At 42.8% G+C, this 20,277-nt stretch overlaps 1 protein-coding gene across 1 annotated transcript in view; it reads left to right on the top strand.

The window, feature by feature from the left end:
* Nucleotides 1-262: 262 nt before the first annotated feature.
* The window catches only part of DERA (deoxyribose-phosphate aldolase), a 62,832-nt gene continuing 42,817 nt past the window's right edge, over nt 263-20,277 (top strand). The window contains exons 1-5 of the mRNA XM_074168770.1: nt 263-383; nt 10,411-10,508; nt 13,982-14,129; nt 15,810-15,905; nt 17,245-17,379. Of these exons, the coding sequence (XP_074024871.1) occupies nt 353-383; nt 10,411-10,508; nt 13,982-14,129; nt 15,810-15,905; nt 17,245-17,379 (508 nt within the window). The 5' untranslated portion in view covers nt 263-352. The remainder of the gene's footprint in view (nt 384-10,410; nt 10,509-13,981; nt 14,130-15,809; nt 15,906-17,244; nt 17,380-20,277) is intronic.

Here is a 20,277-nt window from a genome sequence, read left to right as displayed (position 1 = left end):
GTGTCCCTGCCCCTGGCAGGGGGGTTGGAACTCGATGATCTTTAAGGTCCCTTCCGACCTAAACCGCTCTACGGTTCTGTATCCCAATGACCCCCGTCACAAAGTGGCAGTGGCCTCTCACTCTGTGAGGCAGAGAGTACTTGGCTGCCCCGTTACCGACGGCTCCGGTGCGGTGGGCTCGGCACCAAGACCACGGCGGCGGGACCCCGCCTTACCCCGGGGGCTGGAGCCGCCCCACCGAGCCCGCCCGCCCCTGCTTCCTGCCGGCGCGGGGCGGGACCGGTGAGGCCGAACTCTGCCCGCCCCGCCCGGGTTCGCCAGCGGGGGCGGAGAGCCGCCGGCAGCGTGGGCCATGGCGGGCCGGAACCCGGGCACCGAGCTGGGTAAGGGGCGTCGGCCTGTGGGGAGGGCCGGCGGGCGCCCCCACCGCGCGGGGCCATGGAGGCGGGCCTGGCCCACGGTTCCTCCGGCTTAAACTGTTGGCTGCGGAGCCGTGAGGGGCTCCCGAGGCGGCAAACCGGGGAGCGCTGCTCGGGCAGGGCCGCCCGCCCTGGCAACGGGCAAAGTGCCGGTGAGCGCCCGGGCGGGTGAGGCGCCGGGCGGCTCCCGGCTGAGGGACCGGGCCTCCCGCCCCCCTCCATCGGCTGAGCCGCCTCAGCCCCTGCGAGCCAGGCTGCTGCAAAACCTTGCTTTGGTGAAAAGCCGAAATAGAAATAGAGTTACGATTCCTTTAGATCCTTTAACGTACACTCTTGACATCCCCTTCGGGCTGTCTCTTCAGCCGGGAGGGCCGCAGGAGGCTTGTTCTGCCTCTGGTGCTCCGGGTGAAGCGGGAGTTGAGGTTTGCCCATCCCGAGCGGCCTCGGCTCGGGAGGCTCCGAGCGGGGCGACAGCCGGCCCTGGGGGACTTGGCGGCCCTTGTCCTGTCACAAAGCCGAGCCTGGTCCCCTCTGTGCACTTTCATGGCTCCCACTGAATAAACCTCCCACCCTCACTTTTCCCCAAGAGGTTCCAAACACTTTGTATTAGTTGGATTCCGATTTGTAAACTGGGGACTTTACCTCTCCTTATCGTTCTTGTTACTTGCTCTCTGAAGACTGATAAGGATTCTCCAGGTGTTAGCAAGTGTTCTCCGGGCCTGAAAGGTGACTGTGCCTCAGGTAAGGCAGAGAGCAGCCAAGAAAGGGTTTCTTTTGCCATTTCCCAGCCGGAGCTCCTCTTCTGCCAACTGCTGGGGGTTGGGAAAGGAGAAGGGGCTACAGCTTTCTGACTTCTCCATCCAGCAAACCCCAACTGCAGTGCTGAAGTGAATTAAGGTGGTTAGCTGTCCTGCAGTCTGCCTCTAAGGTATGATAATTTTGTCAATGCCAGTTGGTGGACAGTGAAGTGGAGGAGGTACGGGGGTGGTGTCATGGAAGACGGGAAGCAAAGGACAGCTGGTATGGAACAGGGAGATCTCGAAGTTAGCTGGAGCAGAGTTCAGGAGGCCATGCTGCATGGTGTCACGTGGCTGCTTTCCTGTCTGGCACGAGCACGGGCATTTTTGCAGAGTTAACGTGTAGTTTAAATGATTCACCTGTGGATGGCTGAAAGTTGACTTTTGTCATTCTTTGAAATGACTGGCATGTCCTAACTCCTAGAAGTGAACTGTTGAGCTGCTCTCTGATGTGCTTAGCTGTGGGCTGCTTACAGGGACAGGTGAATTTCAGTTGTAGCTGTCAGAACAGCATCTTTTTGCTGAAACAAACATGTTAACAGTATAGTGGCAAACCTTCAGTGTCTGTTAGGAAAAAAGCTAGCATGGAAGTTTGCAAATGTGCTCCAGTTACTTTAAACTAGGCGTGTGTTAACGCTTTTTCTCACTGTGAATTTAATCTTACAATTCGCTTGCAATATGCATGGGGAATCCAGAGACTTGAATGTGAAGCCAGTTCAGTTCACAGAATCGCAGAATGGTAGGGCTTGGAACGGACCTCTGGAGATCATCTACTCCAACCCCCCTGCCAAAGTGAGTTCACCTAGAGCGGGTTGCACAGGATCACATCCAGGCGGGTTTTGAATGTCTCCAGAGGAGACTTCACAACCTCTCTGGGCAGCCTGTTCCAGTGCTCTGTCACCCTCAAAGTAAAGAAGTTTTTCCTCGTGTTCAGATGGAACTTCCTGTGTTCCAGCTTGTGCCTGTTGCCCCTTGTCCTGTTGCTGGGTTCCGCTGAAAAGAGTTTGGCGCCATCCACCTATCAAACAGTCATCCTCTGACAGACAGGCATACATGTAAGGAAGGCCATGCTGCCAAGTGGGAAATTATTGGAAGGGACAAGTGACCTCACTAATGTTTGGCTGGATCTTGCTGTACAACTGTGGTCAAGGCAGAAGTCAATGTGCAGCTGACCAGCACAATGTAATTATTGGTTTTTTGAACCCACTAAACCGATCTCTGAGTATTTTCCAAATATTTTGTGTAACTCTTCCTCCTCCCACAAGTAGCCCTCCCCTGCCCAATAGGCAGAGTCAGCTAATGTTCAAGATCATTAATGAAGAGCACAGAGGGATGGATGTCATCAGGGCTTCACCATGTAGCCTCTTCCAGCAGACTGCAACTGATTTACCTGGAAAGGCCACTGCCCTCAGCTTATCCGCAGGTACTCATTGCCATCCCTTCCCAGTGATCTTCATTTAAATCAGTTGCAGTCAAAATGAGCTGGGTCAGATGTGCAGGGCAGGTGTAGTTAAGTGGCAGCATACCCACTGTGGCTGTTCCTAACAGCCGCCTTGTGCTGGCTACTTTAAAGGGAGAACTGAATCTCCCTGCTATTTGCTCTCCCACTAAATACACATCTGAAATACATTAAGTGCTATATTTAAGTTGCTGTATCTTACTTAAAGTGCTGTATCTTAACTGGTATCTGTACTCCAAAAGGACGTGTTAAACTTTTACCTTTATCTTTCATGGTGGCTAACAATACACGCTGCTTTTGTGACTTAATCACTTTGGCTTTTGGAGGTTTTGCCAACTTGTGCCAGCAGCTTTAAAAGTAATTAAAATTATTTGCCCAGTATCTCACAGAGCATTCTGTAGGATTACAGTTTTCTAACTGGGACACCTAGTGGTAAAATATCTTTTACTTAAAAATATATTATTTGAGTCCTTTTCTCTGTGTCTGCTATTTCTGTGCTTGCTACCTAATGTCATTATTTAAGCAGTAAATTTCTGATGCTACCATTAGAGAGCTTCTATTTGTTTATCAATAGCAGGCCAAACTCTTCTCAAATCGTGGCATATAATTCTTTCCCATGTGATTTTTTTTTTTGTAAAATAAATATATTTTTGTAAAAGCCCTTAATTCATTCTTTCTGTCTGTCTGTCTGCCTTTCTCTGTTCCTTAGTAGAAGAACAAGGTGTTTACTTGGAATAAAGAACAGGTACATGTAATACAGATAAAAAGACACTGATTTGCACGAACTAGTCAGAGGGTCACTGGTCTAATACACTGATATATTGGTCATCAGAGGGTTCTGTAAAGAAGGTGGATAAGGAATTTTATGAATTTATCATTCCACAGGGACTGTTTGTGGAGTCACTCTTGGGTACTTGGGTTGACCGCAATGCCTGAAGGGCCTGAAAGGAGTCTGCCTCTCCTGCTCTGCTCCTGAGGACACTGGAGTATAATGGACCAGGTGCTTCGTGTTCTGTCACTTTTCGTAAAAGCATCAGATGCCACTTCAAACAAAATAATGAAACACATCAATGAGCATCCATTTTGTAGTGCAAACTAATAGCATACTCCTTTGGTTTACTGTGGGGATGCAGACATCTGCCACGTGGCTTTTCTGCTCCCTGCAGATGGAATTTTGATGCAGCAACTTGAGAAGTCGTGGAGAAAGACAGACATTCAGTAGCCTTGGGTAGACCCAGAAAATGTCAAGTAGGATGTTTAAAAGCGAGCAGATAACACAGTCGATAGTACTTTATTTTGAGGCTGGTACCAAGTAGACTAATGCAGGGTCTAACTTGGGACCTGTCCTGTTTAATGTTTTTTTTCCAGTGCCCTGGAGGAGACGATAGATTGCTTGTTCATAAAGTTTGCAGATGACACTAAATTAGCCTGATCAGAGGACCACAAAGTGCCTGGGAAAATGGGTCAACAGGAGCCCAGTGACATTCAGCAGGGCTGAAGGCAGAGCCCTGCCCCGGGGAGGACAAGCCCTGGCAGCCACAAGGGCTGGGTCCTGCCTGCCCAGGGAGCAGCTCTGCTGAAAGGCCCCAGGGCCTGGTGGGCAGCCAGCTGGGCACCAGCCAGCCTTGCTGCGGCATCAGAGGTGGCCAGCGGCCTCCTGGGCTGTACCAACTCTTCCCATGGCTCATGGGAAGAAAGGAGTCATCCCTTCTGCTCAGCACCTGTTAGACCGTATCTGGAAGACTGTGTCCAGTTTTGTTGCTCCCCAATAGAAGAAAGAGATTGATAAACTCACAAGTTCGGCAGAGGGCCACCGAGATGGTCAGGGGCTGGAGAACCTCCCCTGTGAGGGGAGGCTGAGGGGACTGAGCTGCTTCAGCCTGGAGAAGAGATGGCTTCAAGGATCCTAACAGCAGCCTGCTCGTCCCTACGGGGAGTGTATCAAGAAAGCAGAGCTAGGTTCTTCATAGCATTGCATGATGGGATGAAGCCAGACAACAGGCTTGTCTTGAGACAGAGAAGTCCAGACTGGATGTAGGAAAAGCATCTTCATGCAGGAGAGTGAGGTGGTGGAGCAGGGTGCCCAGAGAGGCTGTACAGTCACCATCCTTGGGGACTTTCCAAACCCTACTGAATAAAGCCCTCAACAGCCTGGTTTGAGCTCAGAGGTGACCCAGCTTTGCACAGGCAGTTGGACAAATGACCTTCAGAGATCTTCCAACCCAAATTATTCTATGATTATATGGTTTTTTTACCTCTGTGTGTGTGTCTATGGATGTGTGTATATATATGCACACAAGCATGTACTCTGAGTAATGAATAATTAGTTACAGTTGTTTTGCAAAGTATGTTCTTGGATTCTAAAAAAAAAATTAAATCCTATCTGTGTTGCTCAGCCCCTCTAGTTGAAGGGCCAGAAATATATTCATTATGTTTCAATTGATATTTTTAATTATAGTTGGTATTTCTGAGCCATTTACATGTGAGAGCTAGCCTGTTGGTAAGTGGCATTTAGATAATGAAGTGTTGCATCCCTTTTCGAGACAGCGTAATTCTGTTCTAATATATTAATAGCTGGTTTTAGACTGTGCTGTGGCTCTGTTTCTTCACTGTTCCTTTCTAACACCTTTTGAATATGCTGGATAATTTTAATCAAATTTGAAGGACAGATAGACGTCTTGGAAATAAGTAAGTCATTGAGTGGGGTGACCAAATTAGTCCCTCTGTTGAGGATAAGGCAGGCTCTGCTCAGCAATTACATGGCTTTTCATGACATCTTTTTTTTGGGGCTTTATGCAATCAACAACATCCTGTTTTACTCTCTGGTCACAAGGACCGTAACAGGGACAGCTGGGTTACTGGTGTGAGGAGAGGTCTCTGGAGCCAGGGAAGAAAAGAGGGAACAACAGAGGACATGGACCTGCAGGCAACCAAGTTGTTCTATAGCTCGCTTTCTCAGGAAAGGCTTGTCAGTGGTTTTCAAAGTGCTGTGGAGGATATCGTGATCCATTTCGTGTGATCCATGGTCAACGTTGTGTGATTTCACTAATGTCACAAGATAATAGAGCTGATTTCTAGTTCAGGGCTCACGCCTTCGTGTCCTGCTTTGAGTATCTGAACGCTGATGACTTGGAGACTGAACTTCTTTCATATAAGGAGGACGCATCTGAAAAGAAAATAGATCCATAGCAAGAGTCACTGTGGGAAAGTAACTACAGCTTCTGTCTCCAGGAAACTGAATAACCCCCAAACCCCTAAAGAGCTTACGTGGTATGGTAACTGTAACAAGACCTGATCCTGAAGCCTTTTGTCTCTCATCAGTGGCTTTGCTCAGCTATGCATGGCCAGCTGGGGTCAGCCTGTGTCCAGCTGAATACCTCATTTCTTCACTGAAGGTTCAGGACACAATTTCACTCGCTTCCCCAGAAATAACAGCCTTCATCACTTCCCTTACCCAGTTTATCATGTGTTCATGGTAAGAGCAGGAGCACACATGCTGTTTCTGGCACAGAGGAGGAAATAATTAGTTGGGGGGAGCAGCTTCTTTTGGGGACAGTGCTGCCTTAAAATTCTTGTGAAACTACAGCCTCAGGCATTCTTGAGCTTTCTGTTTCACCATCTGAAGGGATGCCATCTACACATTTTTTTTTTTTTTAAAGCTTCTGAAAAGCTTAGTCTGTTTTATGAGGAATGTGTTAGGTATCTTAGATATTTATGTAATTATACTAATGAAGTGGTTTTATTTATTGTTTTCTGAGGAAATGCTTGGTATTTTTGGATTCATGTTCTTCAAAGAGAAAAGATGAATTTCCTGTTAAGATTTTGAATATGATTTTTTCAAATGTCTTCAGAGGAAAAAGTAAACTTGAAGAATGATTACAGAATATTGGCTAATTAGCTATAGTGTAACTGCTTTAATTACTTTTATCCCTGAAGCCACATGACTGTGCAGATGACTAGCAGATGACTTATTTAAAAAAAAAAAAAAAGACGTGTTCACACTGCAAGGTTAATGAGCCTAATTAAATATAGTTTTCCTTAGCCAGATACTAAATCATAAAGCTTGGGGGAGTGGGGGAAGGGGAGAATCCAAAGGCAGTCAGTTCTGTTTCAAATAATGGTTTTATTCTGATTTTTAGTGCAAAAAAAAAAAAAAAAAAGCTGGAATTGTGAGTGTTTTTTCTGAATAGAGGCACTTACATTTAAAGATTTGGTGAGACCTCACATGGCAAACTTTGAAAGTCTATTTAGAGGCAATTATGCTGAGACATATTTGTTTTCACTTGCCCACTGTTTTAATTAATGGAGAAGTGGGCTTGAATAAAAGGTCTGTGTTGGATAGAAGCCTCCATCTGCTGCTGTATATTACTAGAACCTTTGTCCTTCCTCACTGTGTGTTTTTTCTATTATAGCAGTTTATTTCCTTTAGTAAGCTGCATGTCTCCTGTTAAGTTGTACAGACAGTCCTGATTTCTTTTTAATGATTTTAATTTATTTTTTTAAGTTTTCTGCCTTTGCTTTGCACAGTGGTTTCATATCCCACATTCAAAAATATATTTGGAGATCTAAATTCTATGGTCTTTCAACGAAACTTACATCTCAGGCATGAAAATTAGATATTGCACCTTATTGAGTTCTACCTTCATGACTAGTCTGGGGTTATTAAAAACAGAAGGTAAAGTGTGTTACACAATGAAAAGGACTTAAGCCAATGAATTTCATCATATTTGCAAAGAGCTAAGAACATGCAATCAGCTATTGCTGATCAGCTGATCTGATCTATGGTAACTTTCACGGGTGACTTTGGGCAAAGATGAGTTAGCAAAAGTAGTAGCTTTTTGTTTTCACTTCCACTATTCTTCACCCTCTTTTCTCACATTGACTGTGAATTTCTTAAAGATTGCTTTCCCAACCCTCCCTCCGCCCAGCAAAGGGTATTATGCTTGACTATTTCTTTTAAGCTACTGCAGTGTGCAGTACTCTCTTTCCTGCAGAGGTTACTCAGACCTCCTGAGAAGCTGTGCTCACAAGTCAGGTAGGGGCACATACAATGACAGTATGTTTCTACCAAAGTCTAGTACAAGATGAATCAGACTGAATCTGCTCCAAATAATAAGTAACGAAGGATCAACCTACTCATGGGTGAAATTTTGGGTTCTTTCATTTAAATTCAGGTTTATGACCAGAGAACCAAGAAGGTGAAAATTTTGCATGCTTAAACAACTGGATGTTGTCTCCATGGTGTTCCTAACTCTTCTATAGAAGGCAGTAGTTTTTACAAATTAATTATTTAGTTGGATTTCTTGGTTGTTTTTCATAATGTAGAAGGAATAGGTTGGGGTAGAGTAACTGAAGCTTCTTGATCCGTATTACAGAGCAAGAAGCTGAGTACCTCATCTAAACTGCTCGCTTTGATTTTTGTTATGTTTTTCAAAGGGGCTGAAAGGTCACTGTGCAAAAGTTATTTTGTTAAATTAGGTTATGATTAAATGACTCCACCTGAGCACTTGGCGTATAGTAGGAGAATCACAACACGGAGTTTGCGTTTCCTGTATTTATTTATTTATTTATTTATTTGTGTTTTCCTACCCTGTGGACTTTGTCAATTATTGCCTATAACGTGGGAAGTGTTGTATGCTCGCTGCTGATCGCGCAGGAGCCTCAACTTTAAAGCAACTGCAGAGAATGTAGAGGTTTCACTAGCTTGTATTTCAGCTGTCTGTGTTTATATGGTTTGCATTTATTGATATTTGAAAAGAAGGAACGTTTTAGCCATGGGATTTGTAGCAATGGCTTTTCTCACTTGCTTTCTACATGTCAGTTGAGCTTCTTGCTTCTGGGGCAGAATGAATAAGCCTTGATAGTGGAGAGAAGTAATGAGGGTTTGTTGTTTGACTGGTTTGCAACTTTGCAAGCTCCTCCTTTTCTTTGTTGCCGTACAGTGAGACTGATGCTAAAGTCTTATAAAATCATTAAATTCCTTGGGATTCCTTTGAAATTCCTTCTTTTGTTTACCTTTTTTTTGCTTTTGGCCAACATTTTGACCTTGCAGGTACTGCTAATTTAATTACTTGTATGTGGTAATAGGAAAGTGGTAGCAAGGTGGCTTACTGTGCTCAGAACAAGATTTCATTTAGCTGTGTTTTCATGCCTTTGTCTTGCTTTTCCACTGAGTCATCTTTGCCCTAAATTGGTTTCTCCAGAGCTTTTTGTAGGTCTAATTAGGAAAACAAGCTTGTATTTACACACACTTTAGCTAGCATATTCGTTCTGCGCTTTTTTTTTTCCTTTGGCTATTAAAACTAGAAAGTAGGAAGAAAAACATTTAAGGATAAGATCTCTGTATAAAATTAGTGATTTTGGCTATCGCCTTTTTTTAAAGTTTTAAACCTTTTTTAGTCAGTGTGCTCAAGGCAAATGCAAGTCTAATACAGTAGTGAAGAAGACTCGTAGAGATGAGATGCTCTTAATAAATTAAGTCACCCAGAATTATTATCTCTTAGTATCTGAGCCCGTGTCCATACGCTGACCTTAACTGATGATGGTGTTTGATGATTGATGGTGGTGATTTGCTGATGATTGGTGGTTAATGATTGTTGATGTTTGTTGTCTTCAGAGTATTTTCATGGATTGCTTATATGATTAGTGTTTAGAAGAATTATTTACGTTTTGGCATATAAGAGTTTTTAAAGATTATGTGATTTCTTTTTTTCTGTGCACTTCTTTGGGCAGTTTGTGTTTATTAAAATTCAGAATTGTGCTTTTGGTTTATTATACTAAGCAGAAATTTCAAGATTGAAGGGGCTGAACCCTCAGTTCTCCTTTATCAATCAGTTACCTTTTGTTAGGCAGTGTCCAATTTTTGGTGGTTCTGTTTTTAGACAGTTACATCATTTTAGTAAGCGTTGAGCATCTGCTTCTCTTTGGGTCTGGTTATTGTTTATGGATACTGAAACTCCGTGGAGTTGTGACCCAGGCTGTCTGCAGTGGGCTTCTCAAGGAATTCACACGTTGAAGGTGTTGCCCCGAGTCCTCCAGGGTGCTTGGCAAGGTGAGCGCTTCTCAGGCCAGCACGCATCTCAGCAACCTCCAGGCAGACACGTTGCCCAGGAATTCAGTGCTTTTGGAAACTTGCAGTTAGTCATACCGTAGTAGCAAATTCAGTTAAAATAGTTCTGGACAGTAACAACTGAAATTCATTGTTATGCAAAGGTCTGTCTAGAGGTTTTGGTGACTGTGTGGGGTGCAATTCCTGGAAACAAAAATTCAGGCACGCAAAAAATGTTGTATCCTGGGTGCTAGCAAACAAGCAAAGGACTGAAAAAATGTTACCGTACTCTGGAATCAAGGAGTAAATCAGCAAGCAACGGCAGAAGGCTGTTTTTTGGTTTGTTTTTTTTTTTTAATATGCTACATGTATAATAAACTTCATAGTCCAAGACTGGCAACATAGTGTCTCTCTTCAGCAGTAAGTTAAATCAGCTGTAATGGCAAACAAAACATGCTGTGTGACACATCCAGTTCACACATCGTACCCTAACAGAAGTTCATGCTATTATGATATTTTGGACTGGTGATAAATAAGCGAGCCCTTAAAAGGACATAAAAGCACAACGTACTGTTTGGAGGTCCCAAACCAAACTACAACTTTCTTCTGAAGTCCCACACCGTATACTAAAAAAACACAGAAATAGATTAGACTTGATTTTTTTTTTTTTCATTTTTCCCACCCCAGAACTTGGCTGGATCTCAAAAGTGCATGTGAATCGACCTGCAGTTGTGAGGCATGCAGAACAAATTAAAAAATGGAGAACTGTGAGAGGTAATTGGCAAGTAAGTGCTCTTTTTATGCATTCTGTTCCTGTATTTTTAAATCAGTCACTCTCCCTCTCCAGGCTGCAATATTGAATTTTTTTCAAGATGCATGTAAACTTAAAAGATGTGCTTGTCCATGTCTTATTTTAATAATTTGTATTTGATGATGATGGGATGGAATAAGGCGATGCATTTATCCAAACAAGTTAAAAACCTTATAACTCATGAGTGGCAAAACCGCAAATGAATTTAAGTCATCTTTATTCATGAGTGGATTAAGTTGTATATTACTATCCCACCACATTTATTCTGTTTCCCAGGCAGACTTCTCTGCACGCTGCCTTCTTATTTTTTAATTTTAGGGCTGTAAGATATGATCGTGGTCCCTGTCAAGTTTGACCTACCTGGATGATTTTTCTTTACTTAAACATCCCCAACATGTGTGATTTTTTTGCTTAACTAGTGCTTACATAAAACTCAAAAATCCTGACTGGCTGTGGCACTAGGGGGGAGAAAGGGAAAAAGAAAGAAAGGAGAAAGAAAGGAAAAAGAAAGAAAGAAAGAAAGACAGACGGAAGGCAGGCAGGCAGGCTATTAATGTTAAGGGGTCTAACTTCTCAACTCCTGAGATAAGGAGGTAAATGATCAGTTATTGTCCATCTTAGTATAAAATAGGTTCATGTAAGCCACGCTAAAGCCAGTGGTGAAAATGAACTTTTCTTCAAGGCTACCTTGTCTTCATTGAACACACATGTTTAATGTCTCGGCAGTTACTGTCAACTTCTGCTGTTACTACCTCCCTGGCAGAACTGGCAGATACTGGCCCGGTGTGCGTTTTGGTTTCTCCAGTTTGTACACGGGAATGGTAATGCAAAGCCATCAGGTCAGCAAGGTAAGCTAATGCATTCTGCAAAGCAGGGCAGCTGAGGCACGGCCATGTGCTGGTTTCTGCCACCTCAGCGGCAGGATGGGAAGCTCTGAGAGGGGAACGACAGGCAGAGCTGGCTGCAGGATGCTGTAATGCTTTGGCAGCGATCGGCTACGGGCAAGGTCTGAGAAATGCCACGGAGAAAACCCCGGAGCTCCCAGTGAGCTCTCAGCCGTGTGTGGGGTTGTAACTGATGTCTAAAGGACAAGTTGATTCTTCATTCACCAAAGAGCTGTTCTGCAGGCAAATGTGTGTGATTCCTCCCCTCTGCACACTAAACAAATGGTTTACTTGCAACAGGAACTGCTAACGTGGAAGCAGGAGGAAGGAGACACTCAAGGATAAATCTTAACAATCCAACATAGTAGAACAAAGCAAGAATAATTTAATTATTCTTAATTCTTAAAAAAACTGTTCAAAATAGTTGGTGTCCTGGGCTTAGCATGTCGGACAGTCATTCTGGGGTGGCCGAAGCTGCGTTCACAATAAGCACAGATCCTGTGGACCACAGCTTGGGGATAATTTGATGTAGCTGTGTAAGATCCTTCTGGCAGGTGATATAAAACAACTTCCTGCCTGTTACGTGAACCTGGAAGTCTCTGCTTTTAATGTTATGATTAAATAAAAAAATGGACATAAATTGAGGAAAGGTAGACGTTAGCTCAGCATTTCCCAAGAGTTTCTCACACATAAAAAGCCACGTGATACCAAGTTTAGCAGTCCAGTGGCTCGGGGTTGGGAAATAGTGTCAGTGATAAAATCCAGAGGGTATTCCATAACCTTGGCTATCTTCAGATGCTTCAGGTGCAGTAATATAAAAAGTAAGTCTTCTGATTTGACAGGATTTACTGTATAAAGAACAAAGGAGTAGAGAGCCACAGGCTTTGGTTACAAAGAATCATTGGGAAGAAAGGGATTTAGTGTCGCTCCCTCAACATGGCTGTAGGACAAATGTTTAATTATTACTAACACTTCGCCACTCTCCTGTGTCGTAACGCTGGTACTGAGCTACTCGAGTGAGGTTTTACTTTGAAGAATGCCAAGAGATTATTTTCAGAAGCATCTCTCCTGTATTTGAACACTGTCATTGCAGTCATGATATTCATGTGCTGTTTATTTCACAGAGATGATTTTGAACCTTTACGTGTTTGAATCTAAGTAGCACCATATTCAAATTTTGAAGCCCATTTCCGAAAATACTCATTTGAAAAACCCTTTTTAAAAAATCAAGTTCATACCAGTTCTTGGAACTCCCTGACTACATCTGTCTTGATGACTTTATGATTCATGTCATAAGAGATGAGACAAAAATTCCCTCGAGTGAAGGATAAAAAAAATCCAAGTAAAAGAAACTTAAAACAATTTAAAGTGAAAAACCCTTCTGAAGTATTATAGGGTGAAAGTAGAAATCTGTTAGAAACAAGCAGTCAAACTTAGACTAACAGAGGCCGGTAATGGTTCGTTATTCTGTTTAGTCACCAGCTTCCAGGGTAACATTTACTGCAAGTTCAGAAAGGAGACTCTCATCAGCAAAGCGTGAAAGATTTGTAGGCTGGCCAGCATCTTAAGATACCTCCATGAAGAAACAACAAATTTTGCTGCCTATACTGACAAATCGTGTCACAGAATGGGGCAGTCAGGGAGAGACTTTATGGACCTGAGTGGACCTTGCTTGTTGCAAACTCTCCCCTTGTTGAACAAGTTCCCACTAGGAGATGTAAGCTTTTGTTGAAGCCATCACTGTAAATGAGAATTTGCTGGAAGACCTCCAACAAATATTTCAAAATAACATCGTAAGCTCAATTTTTGTTCAGCACAAAATCTCAAAAAAATTTAGTTGTGCTTCTGTTCCATTCTCCAATTAGTAAGTCTTTTGAAATTCTGTAGCATTTTCATCTAAAGAATGTTTTAGCCCTGTCACTTAGCTCTTGCTTTTGTTTTTTGCACTAAATAATTACAAATGTTTTTTATTCCCGATTCACACAAAAGAAAGTGGAAACCTGTGCAGTCTAGACCCTAAGTTTTAAGAAGTCTGGGTTCTTACCCCCTACTGATTCCATGTTTCACTCTCACAGCAGGAGAAGCGTGCAAACATGCAAGTGTGCAAATTGCTGATGTGTACGCTCATCTGGTTATTGGTAATTGCAAACCTGTGTGTATAATTTTTTGTGCATGCAAGCTCTAAAGATACAGACATAGCATATAGAACAGAGTATATTATAACAATGATGTTCCTCATACAAGTGATTTTTTTATCATTGTTTTACAGAATTAAATTTGAAACAGGATGCTTTTTGTCCAGTAAAAATGTTCATCTGATTCTTAGAGTCCCATTTGGTAGTTAGTGTTTGCACCAAAAATTGGCATGAGAACTGACTGAGAGAACTGACTTTTGATTCCAGATCTTTCTGTGCCATTAGATACTGCTCAAGACATGACCAAATGTCTGCCATCCTTATTCTTACAGTGAGAGCCAGGCTTCTGATTCCTGCATCTTCTAAGTCAGTTTGGTTTTGGAAGCATAAACTGAAATACTGTATTTCCTGTTTCACTCCCTATATAGGCTGCTTGGCTGCTGAAAGCTGTTACCTGCATAGACCTTACCACTCTTTCAGGCGATGATACTCCTTCAAATGTTCACAGACTGTGTTTTAAAGCAAAGCATCCCATCAGAGAGGATCTGCTGAAAGCCTTGGATATGCATGATAAAGGTATGATTGGTTTTGTTGTGTGTGTTGTGTAGAGAAAATGTCTGCATTTCCTCAGATTTTTCAATTTTCAGATGATAGCTGTAAAAATGGCCTCCTCTTCATATAATGGAAGCAGTTATGGTAGGCAGCACTACAGAGCTAATAGTCCCAAGAGAACAAACTAGATCCTATGTAGTCTTATTCAAAGCAACTGTCTTACGTTCTAGCTACAAAATACCTATTCTGTTGAGTGAATATAAGAATACAAGGAGAAAAAAAATCCACTCTCATTTTGGCAACCAAAGTGAAGCATGAACTCAGGGTGACACTGTAAGTTTTGATACCTGAGGAGCAAATTTGATATGAAAGCCACAAGTGTGTAACCTCAGTGTATGTCTTTTAATAACAGTGCACTAAGGTGAAACTAATTGAGTATTCTGTTAATTTGCTGATGTCCTTACTAAATTGGAGAAGGGGGGGGAGTGTTCACATGACTCCTTTGGATTTCATGCTTAGCTGCTGTTGCTGTATGTAACTACCAAGCCTGCCACTTTGCCTGTTGGAAAAGATGCGTTCCACAATCCTAAGCATGTTATTTTTTACTTCAGAAAATGTTATCTGTTACCTGCATATATCACTACTTAGGACAGGCAGTATCTTTGCAGCCCAGTCTACTTTAAGGAATCAGTCCTGTAGTGAGTGTATGTGGTTGTGTGCATATCACGTATACACACACAGAGTTCCCAGCTAAGTCAACAGAGTTGAAGGGGCAGAAGACAACCCTTAAGAACTAGTGGTAAAATTTTCATTGATATTACCCAAACAGGCTCCATGTGACGTCCCCGTGTTTCACCCAAGAGTGAACATGATTCAACTTTGGAGCAAATTGAGACTGTCAATGTAACTAACAATAAAACCCCTTTATATCTGAGCAGATCTTCTGAATTTTTCCAGATGTAAACACTGCTGTGTCAGTGAATAGCATTTGACTTTTGTCCCGTCATTTGGCCTTATGATCTATCAAAACAAAATCTCAGTGACATTAGGGACATGCTTTTACTATTGAAATATTTCAGTTTTACATGGGCATTGATCCACTGATTGTAGTCATACGATGTAAAACCAAAGAGGAATCAGCCCTCTGGTTTTGAGCCATACACATAAAATATCAAAGACTAGTCTTTTTGTAAAACTTGGATTTATGGACTCTTCAGATAGCTGAAGTATTAAATATGAGGTCAATTATCTGAGACTGAGAGAATAGCATTTTAACTAGAAATGCAGTAGGACTGCATTAACATAAAGACTGCTCGGTTGCTGCTGGGCTCAGTCTGGCTCAACAAGTATGGACAGAGCTTGGCAGTGCAGTTTCTCTCTCAGTAATTTGCTGACTAAGCATGTCTTAACTGAACTTGTTGGCATTAAACAGTGAATCTGTCGGTAAGGATCTTGGCATTTTAATTCCTGATAATGCAAACTTGCTCCAAGGGTTAGCTGAAGGAATATGAGGGAGGTAACAATATGGAGAATCACCTGAAGTGCTTGAACAAGAAAACAGATATCCCTGGTGTAGGTGCTTAAAATCCTTGTGAGAATGCAGAACTGGGAGGTGCAAACGATGCACACCATGCTTATAATATGGATTGCACTAGAGAAGGTGGAAATCTATACATATGAAAAAGTGAACTGTGGCTTTTTCAGGTATTACTGTTGGAGCGGTTTGTGTATATCCTGCAAGAGTCACCGATGCTGTTAATGCCCTAAAAGCTGCTGGTTGTAACATACCAGTAGCTTCAGGTACGTTTTATTCTAAAATATCCAATTATATATTTTGATGCTATAAAAAATACAGAAAAATCCAGAAGTTTGGACTTGTTTTTGTTAGAGTAAGATAAAAAGGTAGTGGGGGAAGGAAGGGAACAGAGGGTAGGATTTGCTTCTGGTACAGTATTTTGTTTTCTTTCAACTTCAAGCTTATCAGCAATACCAGGTCTGTTTTGTTGGAAGCTCTTCAAAGAGGTCCTTGAGATCTATCAGCGTTTCCCTCAGCTGAACAGGAGAAATTCCAATAGTGTGCAGGACAAAGTATCAGTAGACTAAGTAGATAATAATAATAAAGCTACAATATGAGATTTTAGGAGTTCTAATATAAGGGTTTTTTTCCCTATCAGTTGTTTGGCTTTTAAGTATAATCCTACAAGCTGAATTCAGTGAAGCTGTGTGCAGAGGCAAGGGTTATTGCCTGCTGAGCAGCCCACAGGTTCAGGACTTGTACTCACAAATCTAATAGTGGCAGCTCCTCTCCAGTCACCACACACAACAGACAAGTCCTGAATCTACAATAAGCAAGAAGTAGAATCAAAGAATTATGCAGTTTGGAAGGGAGCTCTGGATGTCATCTGCTCCAACCTTCTGCTCAAAGCAGGGGCTAACTTTGAAGTTAGATCAGGTGTTTAATGCTAAGATCCATGTTTTCTGGTTTTGGTAGGGGGTTTTTTGGTTTGTGGGGTTTTTTGGTTATTGTTGTTTCATTGTTGTGTAGGGAAAAATACATACTAGGTGCATTTATGTGTCAGAGGGAAAGAGGATCTCTTTGTTAGGGATCCTCTTTGTCATTATTTCTTTGATTGCCAAAGTTACCTTTGGGTTTTGTACTTAAACATCATAAAGGTAATCTTAAGTAGACCTCTATGAAAACAATTTTTGCTGTATTGTGATTTAGCTGTTAAAGTATTACTGGGATTTAACTTGAAATACTACTTAAAAGAATTGGGGAGAATGAAAAATGTGTGTATTGCTTCATATATGTGTTCACTCCTTGTTTGCTCAATTCTGCGGGAGGCAATAGAAATTATGCTTTCTCATGTAGGCTGCTTTGGAAAAATTTAAGGCATTTGAAAGACCTTTTTGCAAGATATACTTAGTATCTTGCTGGACGTCAGTTCTTAAAGGAAGAGCAAATGCTTCTTGTGGATGAAGAGAGTGTAGGATGAGGTGCCTTTAGATTTTTTGAATTGTGGCAGGGATAAAAAAAGGAATAACTTTCAAACTCTTTGGTGTATTAGAGGTATTTCCAATTTTCTGACCAATTTATAAAACGTTTTCTTCCTTCTACCTGCATCCTCCTTCTCACTAGTGGCTGCTGGATTTCCATCTGGACAAACTCCTCTAGAAACCAAACTGGCTGAAATAAAGCTAGCTGTGGAATATGGTGCCAGAGAGATTGACATTGTCATTAGCAGGAGTCTGGTGCTGACTGGCCAGTGGGAAGGTAAGTACTCACCCTTTGGCAAGGAACCTAAACCTCTGTATATGCATGTGCAAGCTCTGTCTTTGTCTCTTCCCCGAGTCTCCACATCAGTCCTTGAAGAATGTTGTCCCTCCCCTAAGTGACCGATAATCTAGAGCACTGCACTAAATAAAAACTATTTAACTAATTTATGACTAATGGTCAGATTTTTTTTTTTTAAAAGAATGCTGTTACAAGTTCTGTCAGGTTGGGTATTCAGAATGACTTTGTGTTGGAAAACTCGGGTCTATTCCTTCTGTGCTTTTAGGGGATTTTGTATACAGGATTAAAAAAATAGCAAGTGGAATGGAAGTGAATGCTTGTGGTCTAATTATTTGAACAGTTTTGTTAAAACCCCCAAGGGGCTGCTAATGTAGATGATACCTTGTTAAATATACATGTTTCAATTCTTGACAAAAATGTGTATTTTAGTTGTTTTCTTTTCCCTGAAAGTTGAGGGTACAAATTGACTGTTCATATTATTATTGATGTTCTTGTGCCCGTAGTCTACTACTAATTAGTAAGAACAATAATGCTGAAGATGGTTTTTGCTCTAATTGCCTCCTTAATGTACTGTGAGTGGTTTGCCTTAAGTGCTGACAATGCTTCTATAACTAATCTCCATGTGAAGGTAAACACATCACTGTCTTGGAACGAGTTTTCCATTTAGTTGTATAATGCATTGCTGTAATAGCCTGTTTGCTTGGAAGACTTTGTAAAGGACCCTGGTACCTGAGTTTGGTTAAGGAAATACAATAATCATGGGAACAGATCTCATTTTATGATTTTGATCTTCCTTCAGTTAGCAGTTAGAATTGAACCAAACCCCAGGTTTCTGCGTCTGTGTCTTCAGGACATGATAACCTGGTTTCTACTTGCTCTAACATCTTGGCCTCTTTTGTAGTATTTACTATCTCATTTTCTCTGCTTCTAAATATATGCAGCTTTACAAATGTTTGACTTCTTGAGGACCGGCATTGTTGCAGGCATTTGTTTCTTTCAGAGCGGGTGTTTTAAGTTCGGGTATGGCCCCAGAAATTGCTAGAATATGGAGACTGGGTGATTGAGCAGTTTTAAATAAGACAGAATGATGGTCAAATTTGGTACCAGCTGGTAGCAAGACTATACGCACAACTTCCTATGCTGTATCTTTGTTAGGGTCTACACTGTGGTCTACAAGGCAGGTATCCTGTCCAGGAGCTGCTCTTCACTAAGAACACGTAAAGGTCTTGGATACCAAACAAGCTGAGTGATCAATTTAAATTGATGAATGAGATGGGCACCCTAGTGGTGGAAGACACGGAGAAAGCAGAGTTGCTGAATGCCTTCTTTTCTTCAGTCTTCACTGCTAAGGCTGTCCCTCATGAATCTCTGGCCTTGGAGGCAAGGGGGAGGGTATGGAGAGAGGAAGTTTTTCCTCCAGTAGAGGAGGATCAGGTTCGGGACCACTTGGCCAAACTGGACATTCATAAGTCCATGGACCCTGATGGGATGCACCCATGAGTGCTGAGAGAGCTGGCAGATGTTATCGCTGGGCCAATCTCTATCATCTTTGAAAGGTCGTGGAGAACAGGAGAGGTGCCTGAAGACTGGAGGAAGGCCAACATCACTCCAGTCTTCAAAAAGGGCAAGAAGGAGGACCCTGGGAACTACAGACCAGTTAGTCTCACCTCCATCCCTGGGAAGGTAATGGAGAGACTCATTCTAGATGTCATCTCCAAACAAGTTGAAGAGCGGGGGGTTATTGGAAGTGGGCAACATGGGTTTACCAAGGGTAAATCATGTTTGACCAATCTGATAGCTTTCTACGGTGCTATAACTGGTTGGTTGGATGAGGGGAGGGCAGCAGATGTCATCTACCTTGACTTCAGCAAGGCTTTTGACACAGTCTCCCATAGCATTCTCATTGGGAAACTAAGGAAGTGTGGGCTGGATGAGGGGACAGTGAGGTGGATTGAGAACTGGCTGTGTGACAGGTCCCAAAGGGTAATGATTAATGGAGCAGGTTCAAGCTGGAGGCCTGTAACCAGTGGTGTCCCCCAGGGGTTAATACTTGGTCCAGTCCTGTTCAACATATTCATCAGCGACCTGGACGAGGGGACCGAGTGTATCCTCAGCAAGTTTGCTGATGATACCAAACCGGCAGGGGTGGCTGACACCCCGGAGGGCCGTGCTGCCATCCAGCGAGACCTGGACAGGCTGGAGAGCTGGGCAAGGAAGAACCTCATGAGGTTCAACAGGTAAAAGCGTAGGGTCCTTCACCTGGGGAAGAAGAATGTTAGGCACCAATACAGGTTAGGTGTGGACCTGCTGGAGTCAAGTTCTGAAGAGAAAGATCTGGGGGTCCTGGTAGACAGCAAAATGACAATGAGAAAGCAGTGTGCTCTTGTGGCCAGGAAGGCCAATGGAATCCTGGGCTGCATAGGGAAGAGTGTGGCTAGTAGGTCGAGGGAAGTCATTCTCCCCCTCTACTCTGCACTGGTGAGGCCACAACTGGAATACTGCATCCAGTTCTGGGCTCCCCAATTCAAGAGGGATAGTGAACTACTGGAAAGAGTCCAGCGAAGGGCAACGAGGATGATTCAAGGATTGGAGCATCTCCCTTATGAAGAAAGGCTGAGAGAGCTGGGACTCTTCAGCCTGGAGAAGAGAAGGCTGAGGGGAGACCTTATCAATGCTTATAAGTATCTGAAGGGTGGGTTGAAGGAGGAGGGAGCCAGACTCTTCAGTGGTTGCCAGTGAGAGGACGAGGGGCAACGGGCACAAGCTGGAACATAGGAAGTTTCACTCAAATATGAGAAGAAACTTCTTCACGGTGAGGGTGACAGAGCCCTGGAACAGGCTGCCCAGGGAGGTTGTGGAGTCCCCTTCTCTGGAGAT

Source organism: Numenius arquata, chromosome 2 (assembly GCF_964106895.1).
Source record: "Numenius arquata chromosome 2, bNumArq3.hap1.1, whole genome shotgun sequence".
NCBI classification, from domain to species: domain Eukaryota; kingdom Metazoa; phylum Chordata; class Aves; order Charadriiformes; family Scolopacidae; genus Numenius; species Numenius arquata.
This window is presented reverse-complemented; position numbering and strand designations above follow the sequence as displayed.